The sequence below is a fragment of the Panthera onca genome, chromosome A2 (assembly GCF_046562875.1).
Source record: "Panthera onca isolate mPanOnc1 chromosome A2, mPanOnc1 haplotype 2, whole genome shotgun sequence".
Taxonomy (NCBI): Eukaryota; Metazoa; Chordata; class Mammalia; order Carnivora; family Felidae; genus Panthera; species Panthera onca.
In genome coordinates, this window is record NC_138340.1 from 20,150,362 (window position 1) to 20,171,909 (window position 21,548).

General features: G+C 41.3%; 1 protein-coding gene across 4 annotated transcripts in view; it reads left to right on the forward strand.

The window, feature by feature from the left end:
- Positions 1–21,548, forward strand: part of DOCK3 (dedicator of cytokinesis 3) — a 597,071-nt gene that overhangs the window by 494,779 nt on the left and 80,744 nt on the right. For all 4 annotated transcript variants that reach the window (XM_081794945.1, XM_081794946.1, XM_078443039.2 and 1 more), the window contains 9 exons: positions 1,161–1,285; positions 2,803–2,965; positions 3,503–3,609; positions 4,411–4,582; positions 4,955–5,052; positions 9,109–9,192; positions 10,281–10,381; positions 12,952–13,033; positions 17,219–17,389. In XM_081794945.1, coding sequence (XP_081651071.1) covers positions 1,161–1,285; positions 2,803–2,965; positions 3,503–3,609; positions 4,411–4,582; positions 4,955–5,052; positions 9,109–9,192; positions 10,281–10,381; positions 12,952–13,033; positions 17,219–17,389 — 1,103 coding nt within the window. The remainder of the gene's footprint in view (positions 1–1,160; positions 1,286–2,802; positions 2,966–3,502; positions 3,610–4,410; positions 4,583–4,954; positions 5,053–9,108; positions 9,193–10,280; positions 10,382–12,951; positions 13,034–17,218; positions 17,390–21,548) is intronic.

Below are 21,548 nucleotides of genomic sequence, written 5' to 3' on the forward strand. Positions count from 1 at the left end.
ACAATATCTGTTTATTTCATTGTGATTCCAAGTAATGAACATTTTCAGATTTTTCAGTTTTGCTAAGAACTGAGGTAGAAAGAATGTTTTGAATTGGCTTACTTTGCAAGTTAATCTTTCCATCACCTCTCAGTTGAGTTCTTCAGGCTGTTAGCACATCTTCACTTTGACCTTACATGTTTTCCTATACCATTTTTTTCCCTTTGAAGATTTTTTTTCCCAGGACTTTACATTGTTGTTGTTGTGGTTGTCATCGTGGTTGTTGTTTTGAAAGTCAAAATACCTTCTTTAGAATGTATGAATAAAATTGGTCATGTTACAAACTTAGAAGCTTAGAGCAGCCCAAATGAGCTCTTCTTACACATGAATAGACAATCCCCTTCCCCTAAAAAAAGGCAGATGTGGTCATTTCTTAGGTCATTTCGGCTTGCAGTTTGGGCTTCACCTGCCCAAGTTTCGAGCAGCAGATATTGGCAAAGTGGGCAGAAGTCAGAGAGAAGCAAAGAGCATAACAGATTGTTACCCCAGTGCTTTAGCACCTGTGCTTCTGGAAAGTCATCTGCTCCCAGAGCACTTGCAACACAAAGAAGAAAAAAAATGACAGTCCAGTGACCTGGGTCTGGCATTCCAGCAAGGGATGGGATTTGGAGCTAAGCCTCCAGAAGGAAAAAGTAGTGTATCCTCTAGTCAGACTCAGAAGGGTTGCAAGTTGAAAAAGAAAACCTGTAAAGGAAAAAGGAAACCACTTTTTTTTTTGGAGTGATTAGTAGTTAAGTAGTAGACATAATACAATAAATGTTATTCCTGTTGATTCTAAAAATCTTCCCCCTTTGGAAGGTTTAGATTTCAGCTATTCTCCTGGAAGATAGAGAGACTGAGTAGTCACCTGTAATACAAGAGAAGATTCTCTGCCTCAGCTTTTCCCACCCTGGACAAGCTGTGGTGAATACCTTTAGAAATTAGACTTAGAGAGCACCTGACTAACCAACAGAGTGCTGCCGCACTGCTATCAGTAGAATGTCCACCGTTATTAACCAAGCTTGCAATGCTCTGAGCACCCACCTCAACACTGGAGGATCCAAATGCTAGCCTGGTCCTCCGTACAAACGGGGCAGTGTGGCTCCTATGGTCTTGAAGACATGACATTTCTCTCCCCATAGGTGATATCCGCAATGACCTGTACCTAACCTTGGAGAAGGGAGATTTCGAGAGAGGGGGAAAGAGTGTACAAAAGAATATTGAAGTGACCATGTATGTGCTTTACGCAGATGGAGAAATACTGAAGGTAAGACTTGCCAGTCAGTTGGGAAAGGAGGCTAATCCTGTAATAATTTTAATGAGTCTATGGACTTTATTCAGAGACCCATTCATCAAGCAGACTGCACTCACATCACCACATATGCATTCTTCTCTGTCTTTTCTTCAAGGAAACCCTGCAGTATGCTTTGATAATGACTTCCAGTGTCACACAGCCTTTTTAGAAATTCTTCCCAGTCTGACCTCAATCCTTCCTGCTCCAATTTAGACCTATTCCCTCTAGTTGTGTCCTACATGTTACTTTTTCTGCCATTCTGTCTAGCATCAAGCTACCTACTTTTGGCAACTGTTATTAGGTCCCACTCTTTTTGTTCCTTAAGCTAATGAAAGCTAAAAAAAAGTTTCTCTTTGGTCAAGAGTAGGACTTAGGCACTCACTTGCTGGTACCAAGTTATGTGACAAGGAACAGCAGACTCAGGCTGTAAAAGATTATTTCCAGCCAATGCCAGTACAAGGATGCAAGTGTATCTTCTGTCACTCTTCATTCAAAGTGAAGACCTGGAGTGCTGTTTTTCCATTGTCAGTGTGTCAGATTTCCCTCAGTCATGTCATGGTGAAGTCCCTGGCAAGTAACAAGGCATCATTTGCACAGCACTTGACAGAAGGCAAATCACTCTTTTATAGACCTCGCTCCTATATGTTGACAATAGCCTTGTGAGGTAGGCAGAGCAGGAGTGGTCATCCACATTTTACAGAAGTAAATAGGTAAAATTAGTCAAAATCATCCCCCAAAGCTAGAAATAAATGGAGGATATTGTTTAATTGGTGGTAGAAGCACTGATTTTTGTTTCCTTTTTAAAAGCCCATCTCGAAGACTAAGGCGTGTCCATTGTTGGCATGGATAATGCCAAGGTCAGCAGAGCTGTCAGCTGCTCAGACCACCCTTGTGCAGATAGGGAGCTGCTCCTGATTGTATTGCCTGCAACTTCCTGTCTTCCAGGAAGATGGGACTACATCTTCATGGCAATATCTGAAAACAGGAGGTCAAATTAAATCTGGTCTGCCTTGTCTATATCCAAAAACAGTCAGCCAAGGGCAACCTAAAATGCCAGTGCAACATTGGGGTAAGGAAGATTAGAAAACAAGCTCTCTCCACTTTATAAATTAATTCATTTTCTGATCAGGTAAAGTGCCATATACAGTTGACTTCTCCTGTGGAGTTCATTGTTTCCTTTCTTAATGAGGATGAAGAACCTATCTTAGTGGTTCACATACACTGTTCAGCTGCCCTCCAGTTTATTGAGCAGCGTGTGTGGTTACTTTTGCCCCACGGAAAAGAAGGAGCATTGTTGACTGCTGATTCCTTATGCCATCTACACAGTTGTTTCCAAAAGTATTGAGTTTAAGTCAAATGAATTTTCTCATCTTGTAGATTTGGCCTGGTGGGAAAATAAGACTTGCGCAAAGGAGAAAGTGTCCTAGTGACAGAGAAATCCAGGGGCTTCCTCCAGCAAGATCACACTTTGTTTTGCTTCTCTCTTCCAGGATTGTATAAGCTTGGGTTCAGGAGAGCCAAACAGGAGTTCCTACCACTCCTTTGTCCTCTACCACAGTAATAGTCCTCGCTGGGGAGAAATTATCAAATTGCCCATCCCCATTGACCGCTTCCGGGGCTCCCACCTGCGCTTCGAGTTCAGACATTGTTCCAGTGAGTGAGACTTCTGTCCACATTCCTTGGAAGATATGAATGTTCTATTGTCTCAGAGTTCTTTCCTCAGAAAGAGAATTAAGAGGGTTCTTATTGTTGGGGCAATAAAATGAGTTCTGAATAAATGGGTACTCAGAGATGGGGTGTCAACAGAGGCTGTTCTGTGTACAGTGACTCAAAACCAAAAAAGGTCTGGTACTCATCCTTCTTTGTGTCTGGTCCAGACACTGGATAATTACCAGTGTTATCCTCCTTTGGATGTCTCCTGTGTACATATTAAACTGTTCCTTAAAGAGCCTCTGATTTATCAAGACTAGCAGTCTAGTTTCTATTTGGGTCTAGATAGCCTGTGTACCTTGGGATGTAAGTGGAAATTCAGTCTAATACATTTCTCATCATTCCTGCAGTCAGGTATGTACCTAATTAATGAAAGTAAGGGACAAAGAAGTAAAGAATGTAGGTGATAAGCACAAGGGGAATTTCTGTTAAAACGCAAAGTGAAGGGCAAAAACAACTAACACTTAGCTCTGGTTGCAGCAAAGGACAAAGGGGAAAAGAAACTCTTTGGCTTTGCATTCTCACCCCTGATGCGGGATGATGGCACCACTCTCTCAGATGACATCCATGAGCTCTATGTGTACAAGGTATGGAGCCTGTCTGTCTCTCACCTCAACCTTCACACTCCTGAAGCCACTCTCACACATGGTTCTGAGTTAGGTGGCTTTCAGTGGGCAGGCCAAAGGATCCAGGGTAGTGCACTGGTGGATGACAGCAGGACAGCTGTGGGCAGGCTTTTGTCATGTAACTACAGTCACCTTCCTCCCACAAGTAATGCCAGCAGGCCCTTTGTCCCTCACCTCCCACTCCACAAGTAATGGAAGTCTATTACCAACTCCTCTGTGCCATTAGCTAGTACATTCAGAGACCTGCCATTTGAGATTATGGTTTTGTCAGCTATCACAGCATGGCTGCCACCCAAAGTTGCCTGCACAGCAGATGGAGGCCACCTGCCCCACCATGTTCTCTCTAAAAGGCATGTGAGGGGCGCCTGGGTGGCGCAGTCGGTTAAGCGTCCGACTTCAGCCAGGTCACGATCTCGCGGTCCGTGAGTTCGAGCCCCGCGTCAGGCTCTGGGCTGATGGCTCGGAGCCTGGAGCCTGTTTCCGATTCTGTGTCTCCCTCTCTCTCTGCCCCTCCCCTGTTCATGCTCTGTCTCTCTCTGTCCCAAAAATAAATAAAAAACGTTGAAAAAAAAAAAAAATTTAAAAGGCATATGAGCCATATGGGGAGTTTCTGAACAGAAAGCACTCTTCTAAGAGGACCTAAGGCCCAAGATCTAGCCTCAGGAAGATGAGAGCAAACATCAACATCGAAAAATCTGTGACCTGAGTTTTCTACATGTCATGGTTCAGGAAACATTCTGTGTTCTCTACTTTTGCCTGCAGTGCGATGAGAATAGCACATTTAACAACCATGCTCTGTACCTGGGCTTGCCCTGCTGCAAAGAGGACTACAATGGCTGCCCTAACATCCCCTCCAGCCTCATCTTCCAGCGCAGCACCAAAGAGTCTTTCTTCATTTCCACACAGCTCTCCTCCACCAAACTCACCCAGAATGGTAGGTGGTGGTACCTGCAGGGTGCTGCGCTCCCTGTCCTCAGTGACTGGTTCCATGTTGCTGATACATGCTAAGGGAAAAAGAAGTCAATTGCTTTTTCATGCTACAGTGAGGGCATTCTTTTCATCTGAAGTCGAAGGAACCACTTGGTAATAGCAACCTGTAAGATTTCCCATGGTTTTATTAGCTCCAGAATGCACCTCCAGATTTCACAGATGTGTCTTTGGCCTTGATGTCACCACTAAAGAGTCTGTTGTAATGTTGGCAGCTACTTCTCTTCCCCCAGATTCCACCTGTCCTTGGCAGGGAAAGTCTGGGCTTTGCTTGTCCTTGGCATAGCCAGTGTTCACTACTTTTGGGCTTGCTTTGTAGTGGACCTCCTTGCTCTGCTGAAATGGAAGGCTTTTCCAGACCGGATCATGGACATACTAGGGCGGCTGCGGCATGTCAGTGGAGAAGAAATTGTTAAGGTATGCCTTCCTATAATTCATAGATGCTACCTAAGTAAGAATCTGGGCAGAAGGTCTTACTTCACCTTAATTTCTACCAGTATACCTCTAAGACCATTTCTCAAAATATAATTAGTGAGTAGGACTAGAGTTATTTTTCTTTTTATTTTTTTTTCAGTTAGCTTCTTTTTTAAAAGTAAGTATGACATCAGGTTTATTACCTTTTAGAAACTAAGTTATAAACCCTATTTTCTGGCTTTTTTTTCTTCCTAGAAAGTAAAATGATAATTAGAAACATACCCAGTGCTTTGTGCTGCCTCCTCTTCCTTCCTTAGGTCTCTTTTTCATTTTCCTTATCTGTAACCCTTTTACCACGAACCTGGCCTGAAGTCTTTCTGGCCGTACTCACTTGATTATCTAGAAGAACTCTAAATACTCTCCATTAACTTGTAGCTGCTGCTTTTGCCCAGTCTCTCACTTACAGTCCATACCAGAGACCTTTTCCTACTCCCTGCCTCAACTGCTTTCTCTAGATACCTTTGTGACTTTTCCCATCTATGGCCCCATCAGGCTGACAGCAATACTACAAGTCCCCTGTTGTCTTCTGTAAGGCTTCTCTGCATTGCACAGAGTGTTTGCCCACCTGGCACCTCCTGATGGTGAAAGTGCTGCAGGTGGATTCTGCACAATGGACTGAAGTCTGCTGAGGAAAGTGGAGGTGCTTTTGATGATGAGCAAGAGCAGTGGAATGTAGAATAGACACTAAGTGTCAAGAAGACAACTTGTCATCAGTGAGCATTGCTCTGTCATTATAATTATCAAATCAATTAGCACAGAACCCTATCTGTACTTTAATTTTATAGCTCCATTGACTCAGTAACACACAACATGCTGTCTCCAAATGAGAAACAGTTTTAAAGTCTGTATACACCTGTATATTTCTATGAAGTTTTGTCTGAATTTTGTTTAAATCAATTAGAGTATCATAAATTTTAAAAAGAACTCTTAACCAGGCTAATACTAGTTTTTGAAACTTAAGATCAGTTTATTCTCAGGGCATATTTTTCTTCTAAATATATCCAATATTGCACTGTATATTAACTAAAATATAAAAATAAACATATTTAAAATATCAATTAGCAGACAAGGTATTAAGAGAAGTGTATGATTTTTTTTTGAGAGAGAGCAAGTGAGCATGAGTGGGAGTGGGGGTAGGGGCAGGGGAAGAGAAAGAATCTTAAGCAGGCTCCACGCCCAGCATGGAGCACAACACAGGGCTCAATCTCATGACCCTGAGATCAGCACTTAAGTAGAATAAAGAGTCAGACACTTAACCTAGTGAGCCACCCAGGCACCCCAAAGTCTGATCTTTTTGAGGCTGAGTAGTGTTGTATTTCCAGTAAGAGACTATCTTATCAGCATATCTGCTTTTAGCATCAATAATTGATCTCAAACTACCAGAAGAGAGTGTGAAAAGAATGTGCCAGCATTTTTAAATATTATTTTTTACTTTTTATTAGACTATTTCAAATATACACAAAAGTAAAATGGTATAAAGAACCCTACATGTATCTATCACCTAGCACCAGCAGTCATCACCCTATGGCCGATCCTGCCCATCAACGCTGCCATTCAAACCTTCCACCTTAGACTTGTTTTAAAGTAAGTTGTAACTTGGCAGTGAGAAAGAATGAAATCATGCCATTTGCAGCAATATGTGAATAAAACTGGAAGGTATTATGCTGAGTGGAATAAGTCAGTCAGAAAAGGACAGATATCATATGTTTTCACTTATATGTGGATCTTGAGAAACTTAACAGAAGACCATGGGGGAAGGGAAGGAGAGAAAAATAGTTACAAACAGAGAGGGAGGGAGGCATGCCACAAGAGTCTCTTAAATACAGAGAACAAACTGAGGGTGGATGGGGGGGAGGGGAGAGAGGAATATGGGTTATGGGCATTGAGGAGGGCACCTGTTGGGATGAGCACTGGGTGTTGTATGTAAGTGATGAACCATGGGAATCTACCCCAAAAACCAAGAGCACACTTTACACACTGTATGTTAGCCAATTTGACAATAAATTATATTAAATTTAATAATAAAGAATAAACAAATAAGATAAAATAAACATTGTATCATTCAATTGCCTTTTGACCAACAGAATGTTAGACTCTATTTTGGAAGAAGACTGTCAGTATCCTTGAGTATTATTCTCTCCCTTGGATTTTGTATCTTAGAAAGAAAAAGGCGTATGTTAAAAACAAAAAAACAAAAACAAAATGGTACTTCTTTTACCCTCATTGACAGACCTCAGCAACAGCTTTCTCCCTTCTCCCAGAATACTGATTTCTAGACCAAAACATGGTTTCTATAGTTAAGACCTAGCCTGCCACACCCTCATTCAAATGTCCTTTAAAGAGTTAGGCCACAATAAAGAGTGAGGGGCCAAAAATAAACTCAAAATGGATAAAGGACCTGAATGTGAGACAGGAAACCATCAAAACCTTAGAGGAGAAAGCAGGAAAAGACCTCTCTGACCTCAGCCGTAGCAATCTCTTACTCGGCACATCCCCAAAGGCAAGGGAATTAAAAGCAAAAGTGAATTACTGGGACCTTATGAAGATAAAAAGCTTCTGCACAGCAAAGGAAACAACCAACAAAACTAAAAGGCAACCAACGGAATGGGAAAAGATATTTGCAAATGACACATCGGACAAAGGGCTAGTATCCAAAATCTATAAAGAGCTCATCAAACTCCACACCCGAAAAACAAATAACCCAGTGAAGAAATGGGCAGAAAACATGAATAGACACTTCTCTAAAGAAGACATCCGGATGGCCAACAGGCACATGAAAAGATGTTCAACGTCGCTCCTTATCAGGGAAATACAAATCAAAACCACACTCAGATACCACCTCACGCCAGTCAGAGTGGCCAAAATGAACAAATCAGGAGACTATAGATGCTGGAGAGGATGTGGAGAAACAGGAACCCTCTTGCACTGTTGGTGGGAATGCAAATTGGTGCAGCCGCTCTGGAAAGCAGTGTGGAGGTTCCTCAGAAAATTAAAAATAGACCTACCCTATGACCCAGCAATAGCACTGCTAGGAATTTATCCAAGGGATACAGGAGTACTGATGCATAGGGGCACCTGTACCCCAATGTTTATAGCGGCACTCTCAACAATAGCCAAATTATGGAAAGAGCCTAAATGTCCATCAACTGATGAATGGATAAAGAAATTGTGGTTTATATACACAATGGAATACTACGTGGCAATGAGAAAAAATGAAATATGGCCTTTTGTAGCAACATGGATGGAACTGGACAGTGTGATGCTAAGTGAAATAAGCCATACAGAGAAAGACAGATACCATATGGTTTCACTCTTATGTGGATCCTGAGAAACATAACAGAAACCCATGGGGGAGGGGAAGGGAAAAAAAAAAAAAAAAAAAAAGAGGTTAGAGTGGGAGAGAGCCAAAGCATTAGAGACTGTTAAAAACTGAGAACAAACTGAGGGTTGATGGGGGGTGGGAGGGAGGGCAGGGTGGGTGATGGGTATTGAGGAGGGCACCTTTTGGGATGAGCACTGGGTGTTGTATGGAAACCAATTTGACAGTAAATTTCATATATTAAAAAATAAAATAAAATAAAATAAAATAAATAAATAAAAAATAAATTAAAAAAAAAAATAAATAAAGAGTGAGGGGCTACTAAACTCTTTAGGGTCCCAGGAGAGTGAACTCTTTTTCTCAAAATGAATTTGGCATCAGAATCACTTAGATTGACTTTATTTCAAAATTACAATTCTACATGGATGTCCTGTTTTTTTAAGTGACCGTTCTTTCCATAGAAATTTTGCACTTACCCAAGAGGAAGAGCCTCTCCAAGTATCTCTCAGGGCCCTTAGCTAGGTGGAGGTGGGATCCTAGATTAGTTTAGTTTAAGTGGTGATTTGAGATCTTAGGAGATCTTTGAGTTTGTTTATTGGGAGATGAGTTCATTGGTGTATGGAAGTTTGACCATGTGTTCAAGGTCCTAAGATCTGAGCCGTCTGGTTTTTATGTTGCAGTTTCTGCAGGACATCTTAGATACACTCTTTGTGATTTTGGATGATAATACAGAGAAATATGGCCTGTTGGTGTTTCAGTCTTTGGTAAGTCTCACCCCTCCCGACTTTTCATTTTTATTTATTATTTCTGTCATATGTTTTTAAAAACACAAGGGAGGCAGTTTATTAGAGTGAGTCAGTATAACATCTATGCAGATGTTTCCAATAGAAAAGTGGCTGAGGAGTGTCACCCAAGGAAGACCAACCAACCTACCGACCGGGCAGATCCCTACAGCATCAAATTTGAAGAATTCAGCATGGCCAGGTCTGGGCCTCAGTAGTTTTGATACCTCAGTCTCATCACTGTTGCAGAGTTGCCTAGCCCCTGAAATAGAGACCTACACCAATAAAAGGCTTGGAGACTGGTATAGGAAACCAGATGACCTGTTTTTTCACCTACAAAAATAGGGTATAATGGCCAGGAAGAGAAGAGTCTCATCTGTGATGGTCTGAGCATCACACTCTCTCCCTTTGGGCAGTTGTTTGGGAACCCAAGTCTCTGTAGGTTGCTTAGTGAGAATGGACAGTGATTTGAATGTTCAGTGCATTTTGCTTAATATATCCTGTCCTATAGGAGTGCTGTATATTCAAGAACCATATACTGTAAGTCTACCTGATAGATGAGGAGCAGAAGCGAGAGTTAAAATGGCACTTGCGTAGATTGCCCCTCTAGCTTTTCTTCCTTGCTTTCCTGGCCAGCCAGCCCCATTTCGGAAGGGCACAGCCTTTCATAGGTTGATCTGGCTCAGAGGACAATCTTTTTTTTTTTTTTTGTCTCTTTTCCAAATTTTTTGAGACACCTTAGAATTTATGCCACCTTACACAGGTATCGCTTTGCCTTTTTCTAGTCTGTATTGTGTCATCCAGCATTATTATGAAGAGAGAGGCTCAGAGTAACACTAGCACAAACAGATGAGTCCCAAGTCCAGACTGGGTGGCCAGGGGCTGTGGGAATATAGAGCAGACAAGACAGAAATACAGGCACAGAATAGAAATCTTACATTCTCTGCCCATGGAAAACACTAGAGAAAATACTGACGGTTTGTCATTTCTTGAAGAAGCAAGAGTTCTGTTTCCTGCTGGGGATAAGTCCAGGGTCTCCAGTGAACTGTAGTACCCTACATCTCCTTCAGGTATTCATCATCAACTTGCTCAGAGACATCAAGTATTTCCACTTCCGGCCTGTAATGGACACATACATCCAGAAGCACTTTGCTGGAGCCCTGGCGTACAAGTAAGTTCCATTTAGCATCATCATTAGGATTTGTGTTTGAATAGAAGGACAGGCTTAAAAAAAGTTCCATGACAACCACCATTCATTCAGCTGACATTTTTTTAACTTCATTTTTTTCTAATTCTGATAAAATACACATAATGTAAAATAATACCATTTAACTAAAAAAAATTTTTTAATGTTTATTTATTTTTGAGAGACATAGAGAGACAGATTGGGAGTGAAGGAGGGGCAGAGAGAAAGGAGACACAGAATCAGAAGCAGGCTCCAGGCTTTGAGCTGTCAACACAGCCTGATGCAGGGCTCAAACCCATAGACCCTGCACAAGATCATCACCTAAGCCGAAGTCAGACGATTAACCAACTGAGCCACCCGGCGCGCCCCCCCCATTTTAACTATTTTTAAGTGTACAGCTCAGTGGCATTAAGTATGTCCACATTGTTGTACAACCATCACCACCATCTATCTCAAGAACTATTTTCATCTTGGGGCGCCTGGGTGGCGCAGTCGGTTAAGCGTCCGACTTCAGCCAGGTCACGATCTCGCGGTCCGTGAGTTCGAGCCCCGCGTCAGGCTCTGGGCTGATGGCTCGGAGCCTGGAGCCTGTTTCCGATTCTGTGTCTCCCTCTCTCTCTGCCCCTCCCCCGTTCATGCTCTGTCTCTCTCTGTCCCAAAAATAAATAAAAAACGTTGAAAAAAAAAAAATTAAAATAAAAAAAAAAAAGAACTATTTTCATCTTGCAAAACTGAAATTCTGTACCCCTTAAATAATAACTCCCCATCACCTCCACCGTCCCTTAGCAACCTCCATTGTTATACTTTCTCTTTTAATTTGCTTATTCTAGGAACTTCAAGTAAATTGAGTCATACAATATTTATCTTTTTGTGTCTGGTTTATTTCACTTACCATGTCTTCAAGTTCCATCTATGTTGTAGCATATGTCAAAATTGCCTTCCTTTTAAAGGCTGAATAATGTTACATTGTATGTATGTACCACATTATGTTTATCCACTCATCCATCAATGAATACTTGGGTTGGTCTCACTTTTTAGTTATTGTGAATAATGCTGCTATGAACATGGGTATACAAATATCTCTTTGAGACTTTGATTTCATTTCTCTTGGGTATATACCCAGAAGTGGGATTGACCACTATACTGTTTTCCATAGCAGTGGCTGCAGTGTTTTACATTCCTGCCAGCAGTGTTCAAGGGTTCCAATTTCTCCACATCCTCAAGCAAAGACTTTTTATTTTTTGTTGTGTTTGGAGAGGGATTTTTTTTTTAGAGTCATCATGCTAACTGGTGTGAAGTGGCATCTCATTGTGGTTTCGATTTGCATTTTCCTAATGATTAATGATGCAGAGCATCTCTTCATGTATTTATTGACCATTTGTATATCTTCGTTGGAGAAAAATTTATTCAAGTCCTTTGCCCATTTTAAAAAAATGTTTGTTTATTTATTTATTTACTTATTTATTTATTTTGAGGGGGATGCACAGAGAGGGAGGGAAAGAGAGAGAATCCAAGCAGGCTCCACGCCCAGGGCAGAGCCCAGTGCAGGGCTCAATCTCATGACTGCAAGATCATGACCTAAACCAATTTGAAGAATCAGAAACTCAACCAACTGAGCCACCCAGGCACCCCTCCTTTGCCCATTTTTTAATCAGGTTGTTTGGTTTTTTAAGTGTTGTGTTTCCAGTTCTATGTTGAGTGGAAGTAGAAAAAGAAGGCATCCTTATTCCTGATCTTAGAGGAACAACTTTCTTTCACTGTTGAGTAGGATATTGGTTGTGGTCTTTCAGCTGACATTTTAAACCATAGTTTACTACACAATTGTCATTCTTTTCCTTCCAAGAACTGGCAGCAAAGCTACTAAAAGTAAGTCTTGGTTTTTCATTGAGAAACATGAATAGCTAAAAATGGCACCAACAAAAAAATGTCAAAGAAATAAAAAACTATTGATAAAAGATATAATATAAATAGTTAACATGGAAAACAGAAATTATCTAAAACCATTAAGGCAATTTAAAATTGCCTCATTTTCTTCTATAGAATTAGCACAATTTTTGAAAATATATATAAAACCAACGGGTGACGAGGCTGTGGAGTCACTGGAACTCTGACACTTTGATATCACTCTGTAGAGCGGGCACTTGCTGTAGAGCGAGCAAGGAGAGGCACATAGGACCGTATACCTTTATCCAGAATCTGCTACTTACTAGTTATTGTTGTATGTTCTGGAGACATAGAAATTTTAGACAAAACAAAATTACAGGTGAAGTCTAGGACTCTGGGAAAACTTTCTTATCAAAGAAAAAATGTGTGTCAGGGAAAGAGAGGAAGAATGATTATAATTGGTAATTAAAATGTGGCAACTCTACAGACGAGGCATGTTGTATGGTCTCAGATGATCTGAAGATTTCACATTTGTAACGGACCCATCACTCAATTCTGCCTCATAAGCAGTATGTTTATTTTTCCTGTGTGGCAAATTCAGGGCTGCAAAAATTTCAAGCTGCATTGCTTTTGAGTTAAAGTGGGGTTTCTGGAACTGTTCTCTTTCCCAGGGAGCTCATTCGCTGTTTGAAGTGGTACATGGACTGCTCAGCAGAACTGATTCGACAGGACCACATTCAGGAAGCCATGAGGGTAATGTACTGAGCTCACTGTACATAAAGGGCCCACCCCTGCTGTTGTTTGTCAGTAATTTCAATGGTTTAGTGTGCAGAACAAGTGTTGACATCCCAGTACACTGGCCTGCTTTCAGGAATGCCTTGGACCACATAATTCCCCATTGTCCACCTTAATTTTGCCCCAGAAGACCTTTATTCCTAACAGTGTTATCTTAAAGCAGGAAGGAGGGATGATGTACATGCAACTCCTGGCCATCCTTCCTGACTGGTTTTGCCAGCAGCATCCATCTCTGCTTCCACTGGCCAAAGCATCATATCTCCTTCTAAACCAATGTTGGTGGCAACATTAATTAGACTTAAGATCTTCCAACTTTTCCTGTCTTCAGTGGTTACTAAACATTGTTTTTTAGAACTGTTTTAAGTAAAAAGAGCTGATTGGATGCACTGTATATGGATACATTAAGAAGATAATCTTAAAACCTTGACCTTTGGAAGAAACCGGAGTCCCCCATGGCAGCACTCCTGCATGGACAGGTTCCGAGATAAGGCAGCCTTTTGCATTTCTGGGCAGCTCCAGTTTTCAGGGGACCATCGTCATTGTGAGTTAACTTCACTTTCTGGTAACTTCTTTTCATGGTACTTCTACTGTGGAGACCCACTGAGAGAATGTTGATTTCTCTTTTGCTCAACAGTTCTCAAGATAGCTTTTTAAAGAAAGTTGCCATATCCCTTGGGAACTCACAGCAAGTTCATGCTTTCTCCCTTTCTGCCCCGACATTTTCTTGTTCTTGAGTTATTTTTTTTTTTTAGTTGCTTTTTAACCACGTCTTTCCCACCCTTTCCAGTTAGTAATAAAAGAAGAGTGGCAACAAAGTAGTTCTGCTTTTTCTCTGTCCTCTTTTAATTTCACATCATTTGCTCTGAGTACCATTGGGCCTGTGATTTTGTTGTTCTTGTCCACATGCTAACAGGTGAGACAGGTGCTTCCCTAAACATTACCAGACTGAAGAAGCAAAATAAAATCATAGGTCTGTGTTTCCCCTGCCTCTTCTTCATATGTTCTGTAAAAATCTAAGGCCATAAGTATTATTTCTGTCCTTCTTCATATAATACATGTCTACAAAGCAGTCAGCATCTGTTGTGGATGCCAAGATGCAAAGAAGAATAAGACAGACCTCTTCCTTGCCTTGAAGAACACATCCCCATTGAAGCATGCTCAAACACAGGTGTAGAGCAGAGTTCTGAGTGTGATGTGGGGACAGAGCCTGCATTCTGTTCTTCTTTAAACCCAGTACCTGGCAGCTGCCTCAGACAATATTTGAGGGGATAAAAGTTGAGTGAAATGCAAAAGATTCTATGGGAGTCCCTAAATTAATTGCTCAGGATACTGAGAAAGCATCACAGAAGTTGTTTTCTCCTAACAATCATTCAGTCATTCCGTCAAGTCAGTGTTACTTGATACCTGCCATGTGTCAGACACCGTAGTAGACGCTGGAGATTCAGCAGGGGCCCAAGCAAAAAAGGCTGTGCTTTCATAGCACTTCCATCCAAGTGGAGGAAAGACAGACAATAAATATACAAATTAAGTGGGGAAAAAAACGTGATAAGTAAGAACTATGAAGGAAATTTACTTCAGATCAAAATTTTAGGGAAAGTTTGTCTGAGGGGGTGACCTCTGGGCTGAAATCGATGTGAAGAGCTGGGGGATGAGCATTCCAGACCAGAAACAGCATGTTTAAAAGCCTGGGTGGGAAACAACTTGAGTTTTCAAGCAACCGAAAAGTAGCTGATGTGACCAAAGCAGGGAATCAATTTCAAACATTAAATTGGATGTGTGAAGTGATAGAAAGGAAGAAGTGCTGGTTCCAAAGAATCTGGCTAGATCAGCTGAGTTGATATCAGGGTTACTTAGGGAGATGCAGAATTCTGGGAGAAGATCAGGTTTGGGTGGAAAGAAAGAAGATATCCATTTGGGGGAGCACTTTTCTGAGGTACTTTCATACTTATTCTTACCACTGCAAACCTGTTTGAATGGCCTCTCATACTAATGCATCCAGTACTAAGGTTTTATCAGGTCATTTCCCCTTCTTCTTCAAGTTTTAGTTGACAAGTCCTCCTGACCAAACCAGTAAATCTCTAATCAGTCCTGTTTTCATCCTTCACAGGATGCGTATGGTCCTGGTCTAGCACCTCTCAGTCTGGTATGATAAAATGTGGACCAGGAAACCTCTTCTTACTCTTGATTCAATACATCCTGCCACTCATTCGCATCTCTTCCTTTCACTTTCAAAGTCGTGGCCTTTCTAAGAAAGTTTGACCACTAAGGAATATGAAAATAAAGAGTCTTTTGTTTTCTTACTTGGTTATTTTGTTTGTCCCTTGTGAATGACCTGTAGGAGGTATCTTTGACAGGTTTGAGTTTGGTATTTGGCAAGATATTCTAAAAAGACAGCACACTTTTCACTGGTGAGCTATCTCAGGTCCCCCAGGGAACCATGAAGAGAAAAGAGCAGGCACAATGGATCTTCTTGGTGCTTGAAAGGTTGTAATAACTTTTAGGATCTCTTTTTCTTTCAGGCTTATTAACTTAAGTAGAAATGCAAAGAGTGGCTGCTTCATCCACCATTAAGTGTTTCATTGTCTCCATGAAGTGTTGGGAGCACCCTTGAACTGTGAACAAACTCCATAGGCTCCACCACTCACCTCCTTCCTCACTGGCCCACCCTCTTCTCTTTCCCCAGTTGCATTAGTCAGAGGCAACCGGCCATCACCTGGTCCTTCCCACGCTGGTACTGACCATAAAAATCAAGAGGAGTGGGCAAGGGAAGTCAGGTGGTGATGGATGACTGGAAGGGACTTATTTTTTATCCCTCATGCAGGTTTTCGCAGGGCCATCTTGGACGTTGTTTTATATTTTAAAATTTAATGAAGATACTAAGCTCTCAGGCCCAGGAAATGCAAGCAATTTTTCTGTCTGGTTCTGCCCTTCACTATGAAACTAGTGGATGTTTCAAGCCATTCAATACACTTCTTGTGTTAGCTGTTTCAAACTGGAAAAAGAAAACAGGTCATGAGGTACACATTTTCCCTTTTAAAATTAGAGTATGTAGCACACATCTCCCTGGTTCTTTTCAGACCAGGCATTAAAAGTCTGGAATGGAGGCTGTAGCATTTATGCTGCTGAGGCCATACACTTTAATTTTTTCTAATGCAATCTTCTGGTACAAGGCTTGGAAGACATATTTTTCTAACCTAGCCATTCTACAATGCCTACTGAATTCTATATGGGCTGCAAAACAAAACAAAATGAGGTTTTGTTTTACCAAACCTTTTGATAGATACATAGGTCATGAAAGGTAGCTTGAGAATTGTTTTCTATTTTATATTTCAAGTAACTGAGCTCCATTTGTTTCATCCTTGGATAAGTTTCTCTCCCAATGTCTCTGCCTTCCCAGTGTCTGGGAAATCTGTGGCATTTCTTTGATTAGAAAGCATAGTCTTAGATCTTCAATCTGTTCTCTTAAAAGATAATTACTGTGCTCATAAGCATGGGCCAAGCTGTAAGGACTCCTCAGAATTAGATACTGCTCCCAAAATAAGTTATGGGAGCTTCATCTTCTGCATTGTTCAAAAATTGTCTGTGGGAAGGTGTCTGGGTTTAGAAGAGGATAGAGAGTGGGTGTGTCAGGTCCACCTGGGGCTGTGCAACCTGGGGCAAGTTTTCTCCAGACTTAATGTCCAGTGAGAAGGCTGGCACCATGTCAGACCCCAGCTATATCTCAAAGGTGCAGAAGGCTCCTTAAGGACTTTTCCTTCTTGGAATAAATTTAAGAGAGGTTACATCATTGCTTTTGAAGCCTCTTATTTCCAGACCTGAAAAAAATACAAAGAAACTTCATTTTCTTTGGATCCTATATGGTCTTGAATTCAGCTATTGTGGTTCCTCAGTCTGTGATTCCTCAATTCCAGAACCACAGAAACAGTTGTAAATTAATTTGATGATTCCTCAGTAAGAAGACAGCTGCTGCTCAGTGACCAGTTGGACTTTGGAGATAAAATTTAAAAAAAAAAAGTGCTTGTCTCCACAGTTGAAATTGTTCATCATCTGATTTTGGTATAGAATTTGCTGTTACTTTACCCTTTATTCCCTGCTGTGTTAGCTCTTGGCCATCTTTAACACCTCTCCATCCCTTTTACTTAGGCCTTGGAGTACCTTTTCAAGTTCATCGTGCAGTCCAGGATCCTGTACTCCCGAGCCACCTGTGGGATGGAAGAGGAGCAATTCCGGTCCAGCATCCAAGAACTTTTCCAGTCCATCCGGTTTGTGCTCAGTCTGGACAGCAGAAACTCAGAAACACTCCTTTTCACTCAGGTCTGTAAGCTGCAGGGAAATTTTGCTGCTGGATCCTTGTCTGTCTTAATGGCTGGCTTCTTTGTCCTCTGGCTTCTAGAGTTGAAGAAGCCCTGCCAGGCTCCTATGTGTTGGGTAAAGGGTGACTTGAAGGAAATACCTAATAGAACAAAATGCTATTTTTACTTCAAAGTCAGCTATGTCCCAGCTACCAAATATAAGATAGCCCAGTGGCTTTAGGGTGGGGAAGAAGCACAACTTTATTCTCAGAAGGCTCTTTAATTTTTTTTTTAATTTTTTCAACTTTGAGAGAGAGCAAGCACAACCAGGGGAGGAGCATGGAGGAGAGACAGAATCCCAAGCAGGCTCCATGCTACCAGCACACAGCCCGATGAGGGCCTCCAGCTCAGAACATTGAGATCATGACCTGGGCTGAGATCAAGAGTCAGACCCTCAACCAGCTGAGCTACCCAGGCACCCCTCAGAAGCCCTCTTTAAACCAAATATATTTAGTTACATACTTTTTGTCATTTATGAACATCTTATTTAAAGGGGATATTTATAACATAATGGAGAATTTTATTTCCTAGTCACTGTTAATTTTTTTTTAACTTTTTAAATAAACTTTAGTACTTATCCGTTCCAGAAGTTAAGAGTGAAATAGGCAGAAATAACTAGAAAACTTTGCTTAAGAATTAAGATTAGGGGCACTTGGGTGGCTCAGTCAGTGAAGCGTCCGACTTCGGTTCAGGTCATGATCTCACAGACTGTGGGTTGGAGCCCCACATCGGGCTCTGCACTGACAGCTCAGAACCTGGAGCCTGTTTTGGATTCTGTGTCTCCCTCTCTCTCTCTGCCCCTCCCCTGCTCACACTCTGTCTTTCTCTCTCTCTCAAAAATAAACTTTAAATTTTTTTTAAAGAATTAAGATAAAATTCTATTAGAAATATCAGTGTGGGAAGGAAATTTGCTTCCTTATATTAGAAATGCCCAGTTAGCACTGTTGGTGGGAATGCAAATTGGTGCAGCCGCTCTGGAAAGCAGTGTGGAGGTTCCTCAGAAAATTAAAAATAGACCTACCCTATGACCCAGCAATAGCACTGCTAGGAATTTATCCAAGGGATACAGGAGTACTGATGCATAGGGGCACTTGTACCCCAATGTTTATAGCAGCACTCTCAACAATAGCCAAATTATGGAAAGAGCCTAAATGTCCATCAACTGATGAATGGATAAAGAAATTGTGGTTTATATACACAATGGAATACTATGTGGCAATGAGAAAGAATGAAATATGGCCTTTTGTAGCAACGTGGATGGAACTGGAGAGTGTGATGCTAAGTGAAATAAGCCATACAGAGAAAGACAGATACCATATGGTTTCACTCTTATGTGGATCCTGAGAAACGTAACAGAAACCCATGGGGGAGGGGAAGGAAAAAAAAAAAAAAAGAGGTTAGAGTGGGAGAGAGCCAAAGCATAAGAGACTGTTAAAAACTGAGAACAAACTGAGGGTTGATGGGGGGTGGGAGGGAGGGGAGGGTGGGTGATGGGTATTGAGGAGGGCACCTTTTGGGATGAGCATTGGGTGTTGTATGGAAACCAATTTGACAGTAAATTTCATATATTAATAAATAAATAAATAAATAAATAAATAAATAAATAAATAAAAAGAAATGCCCAGTTAGTTAATCTGTTACCTTTTCCAAGTAGCTTCATCCTAGAAAGGATCCAAGATAGTGTTTATTACCCCAGTCACAAGGGGGTTATTTTCTTATACAAATAAATTCAGAATTTTATCTAATAGATTCCATTTCTTTGATTTTTTTGAAGCCAATTATTATTCAAAACCTATCAGCAAAGATCAGACAGCCTCTCTCACATCCATTCATTCAGTTGCTGCCAGGACTGTCATGAGTGCAAATATATGTTTAAATATCTCCTTTAAGATTAGAGTAGTCTGGGGGGGCGCCTGGGTGGCTCAGTTGGTTAAGCATCCAACTCTTGATTTTGGCTCAGGTCATGATCCTACAGTTCATGAGATCGAGTCCTGAGTTGGGCTCTGTGCTGACAGTGCAGAGCCTGCTTGGGATTCTTTTTCTCCCTCTCTCGACCTCTCCCCTGCTCTCACACTGTCTCTCTCTGGTTCATTCTCTCTCTCTCTCTCTCTCTCTCTCTCTCTCTCTCTCGAAATAAATGAACATTTAAAAAAAAGATTAGAATAGTCTGCTTTTTTGTTTTCCACTTGACCCTATGTTGCCCCAATGCCAATTGCCTTTAAGCCCCTTGGACCAGAGAACAGGTGAGCAACTGTGAATGAAACTCTTTAAGTGAGGATTCTTCAAGGTCTCCAGGTGCCTCTGTAAGAAAGGCTCATTTGATGGTCTCTCCCCCCGAGTACTCCAAGCAACTCCTCTTCCTCCTTGTGTCTCTCCTCTAGCTCATTGGTTCCTGCCAACAAGGGCCCAGGACACCTACTCTTCCTTTCAGCATACAGAGATATGGGGAGCTCAGAGGTAGCTAGCAGAGCAGGGCAGATATGCTTTCTGAGAACTTGGCAATGCCTTGTACTGCATGGCATACTCCTATCTCATCAGGATAGTTCAGATTTAGTCTCAGCTTAGACCCATGTCAGGATCAGACCTGCTTCTTTGGTGCCAGGCTCATGTTTCATAAGTTTCAGAATTCTCAGCAAGTCTGTGGTTCAGTCAGATTATGTCTTTGCTTCTGACCACTAGGAGATGTTAGGGTGCAAGGATCCTTCTGTTCTGGTGCATAAGTATGGGAAAGCTCACCATTTAAGAGAGCATTTACTATTTGCCTTTGATTATTAAGGACCTGCTTTTCCCCCTTTGTCTTTTGTATCTAACTGCTTATGACAGCATGTTTTTGTGCTTGTTCTAATCATTGCAAAAAAATCTCTGATATCCCAGGAAGTTTTAATCTATAGATAGAATTCATGTAAGTTCTATTCTTGGGCCTGGCCTGAGCAGAATTCATGTAAGTTCAATTCTTGGGCCTGGCCTTAGCATAGACTGTAGAATGACAGACATGTTTCCCCATGGCATACATTTTTACTCACTCTAGGCCTGCTTGATAAAGCAGTCAAGGAAAACAGCCTCCCATTCACTACCTGCCACGCAGAAAAAGTACACTCTCATCTTCTCATCTCAAAGTGACATTTCATTACCCTTTGTGAATTCTAGGTTAATAATGTAAGAGTATTGAGAAGTGGAAAAGCTTTCTTCATGTTGCTTCCATGTAGACAAGAGAGAATGCGGACCAGTATTTATTGAAAGCCAATGATGTGCCAAGCACTCTAACTGGAAACTAACTTAATGCATCTAATTTTTTTCATGCCAATACCAGGAGATAAGTGATATTATCATCTTTATTTTATAGATAAGAAAACTGATATTAGGCAAATAACTCACCCAAGGTGATGTGACAGATAAGTAGTAAAGTTGAGATTTGAACTCATGTCTGTCTAATTCCAAAAGCCATTCTCTTTCTCCTATACTACTCTGCCTGTAAAAGGCTCTTGAACTATTATCAGGTATTCATAAAGAGTCTACCTCATGGGTCTACCAGAGCCAAGATCCATGAAGAGAAGTCTCCGAACACACAGACTCCTGCCCATGCCCAAGGCCATCTAGGTTGCTGAACTCTATGCCAACATAATCATCAGTTGTCAAGAATTCATAGCTGACTAAATCCATACAGTCTCCATCCTTTTGGATTTACACTTGAGACTGCCAAGCATCACAGATGAAGGGCATCATTTATAAAGTCTTCAGATTTCATGGTTTCAGATAAATGTGTCCATCCTGGGGGAAATGGTCCAGCTCACAGAGCTGGATTGCTGGCTACAGGGCTGTGAACGGAGTTCAGCTCATGCTGCTTGGTGGTGCCCAGCTCTCTCTGCTATAGTTTCTTTGAGAGGTTCCTGGCTTGAATTTGAGACCAAAATTAGAAAGTCAAGTGTTTGATCATAGAGACAGACAAAAAATTTAAATCCATTTTGTAAACAAAATAGCTATGGCTGTTAAACCGTATTGAGCTGATTTCTTTTTATATTCCCTTCTCTTGCCAGCAAATATGCTGGCAAGTTATGAAAGTTTCAAGTGGCCTGGGCCCCAGCAAATTTTGTTTTGGTTTCCTTTGTACTCTTCCCTGTTTT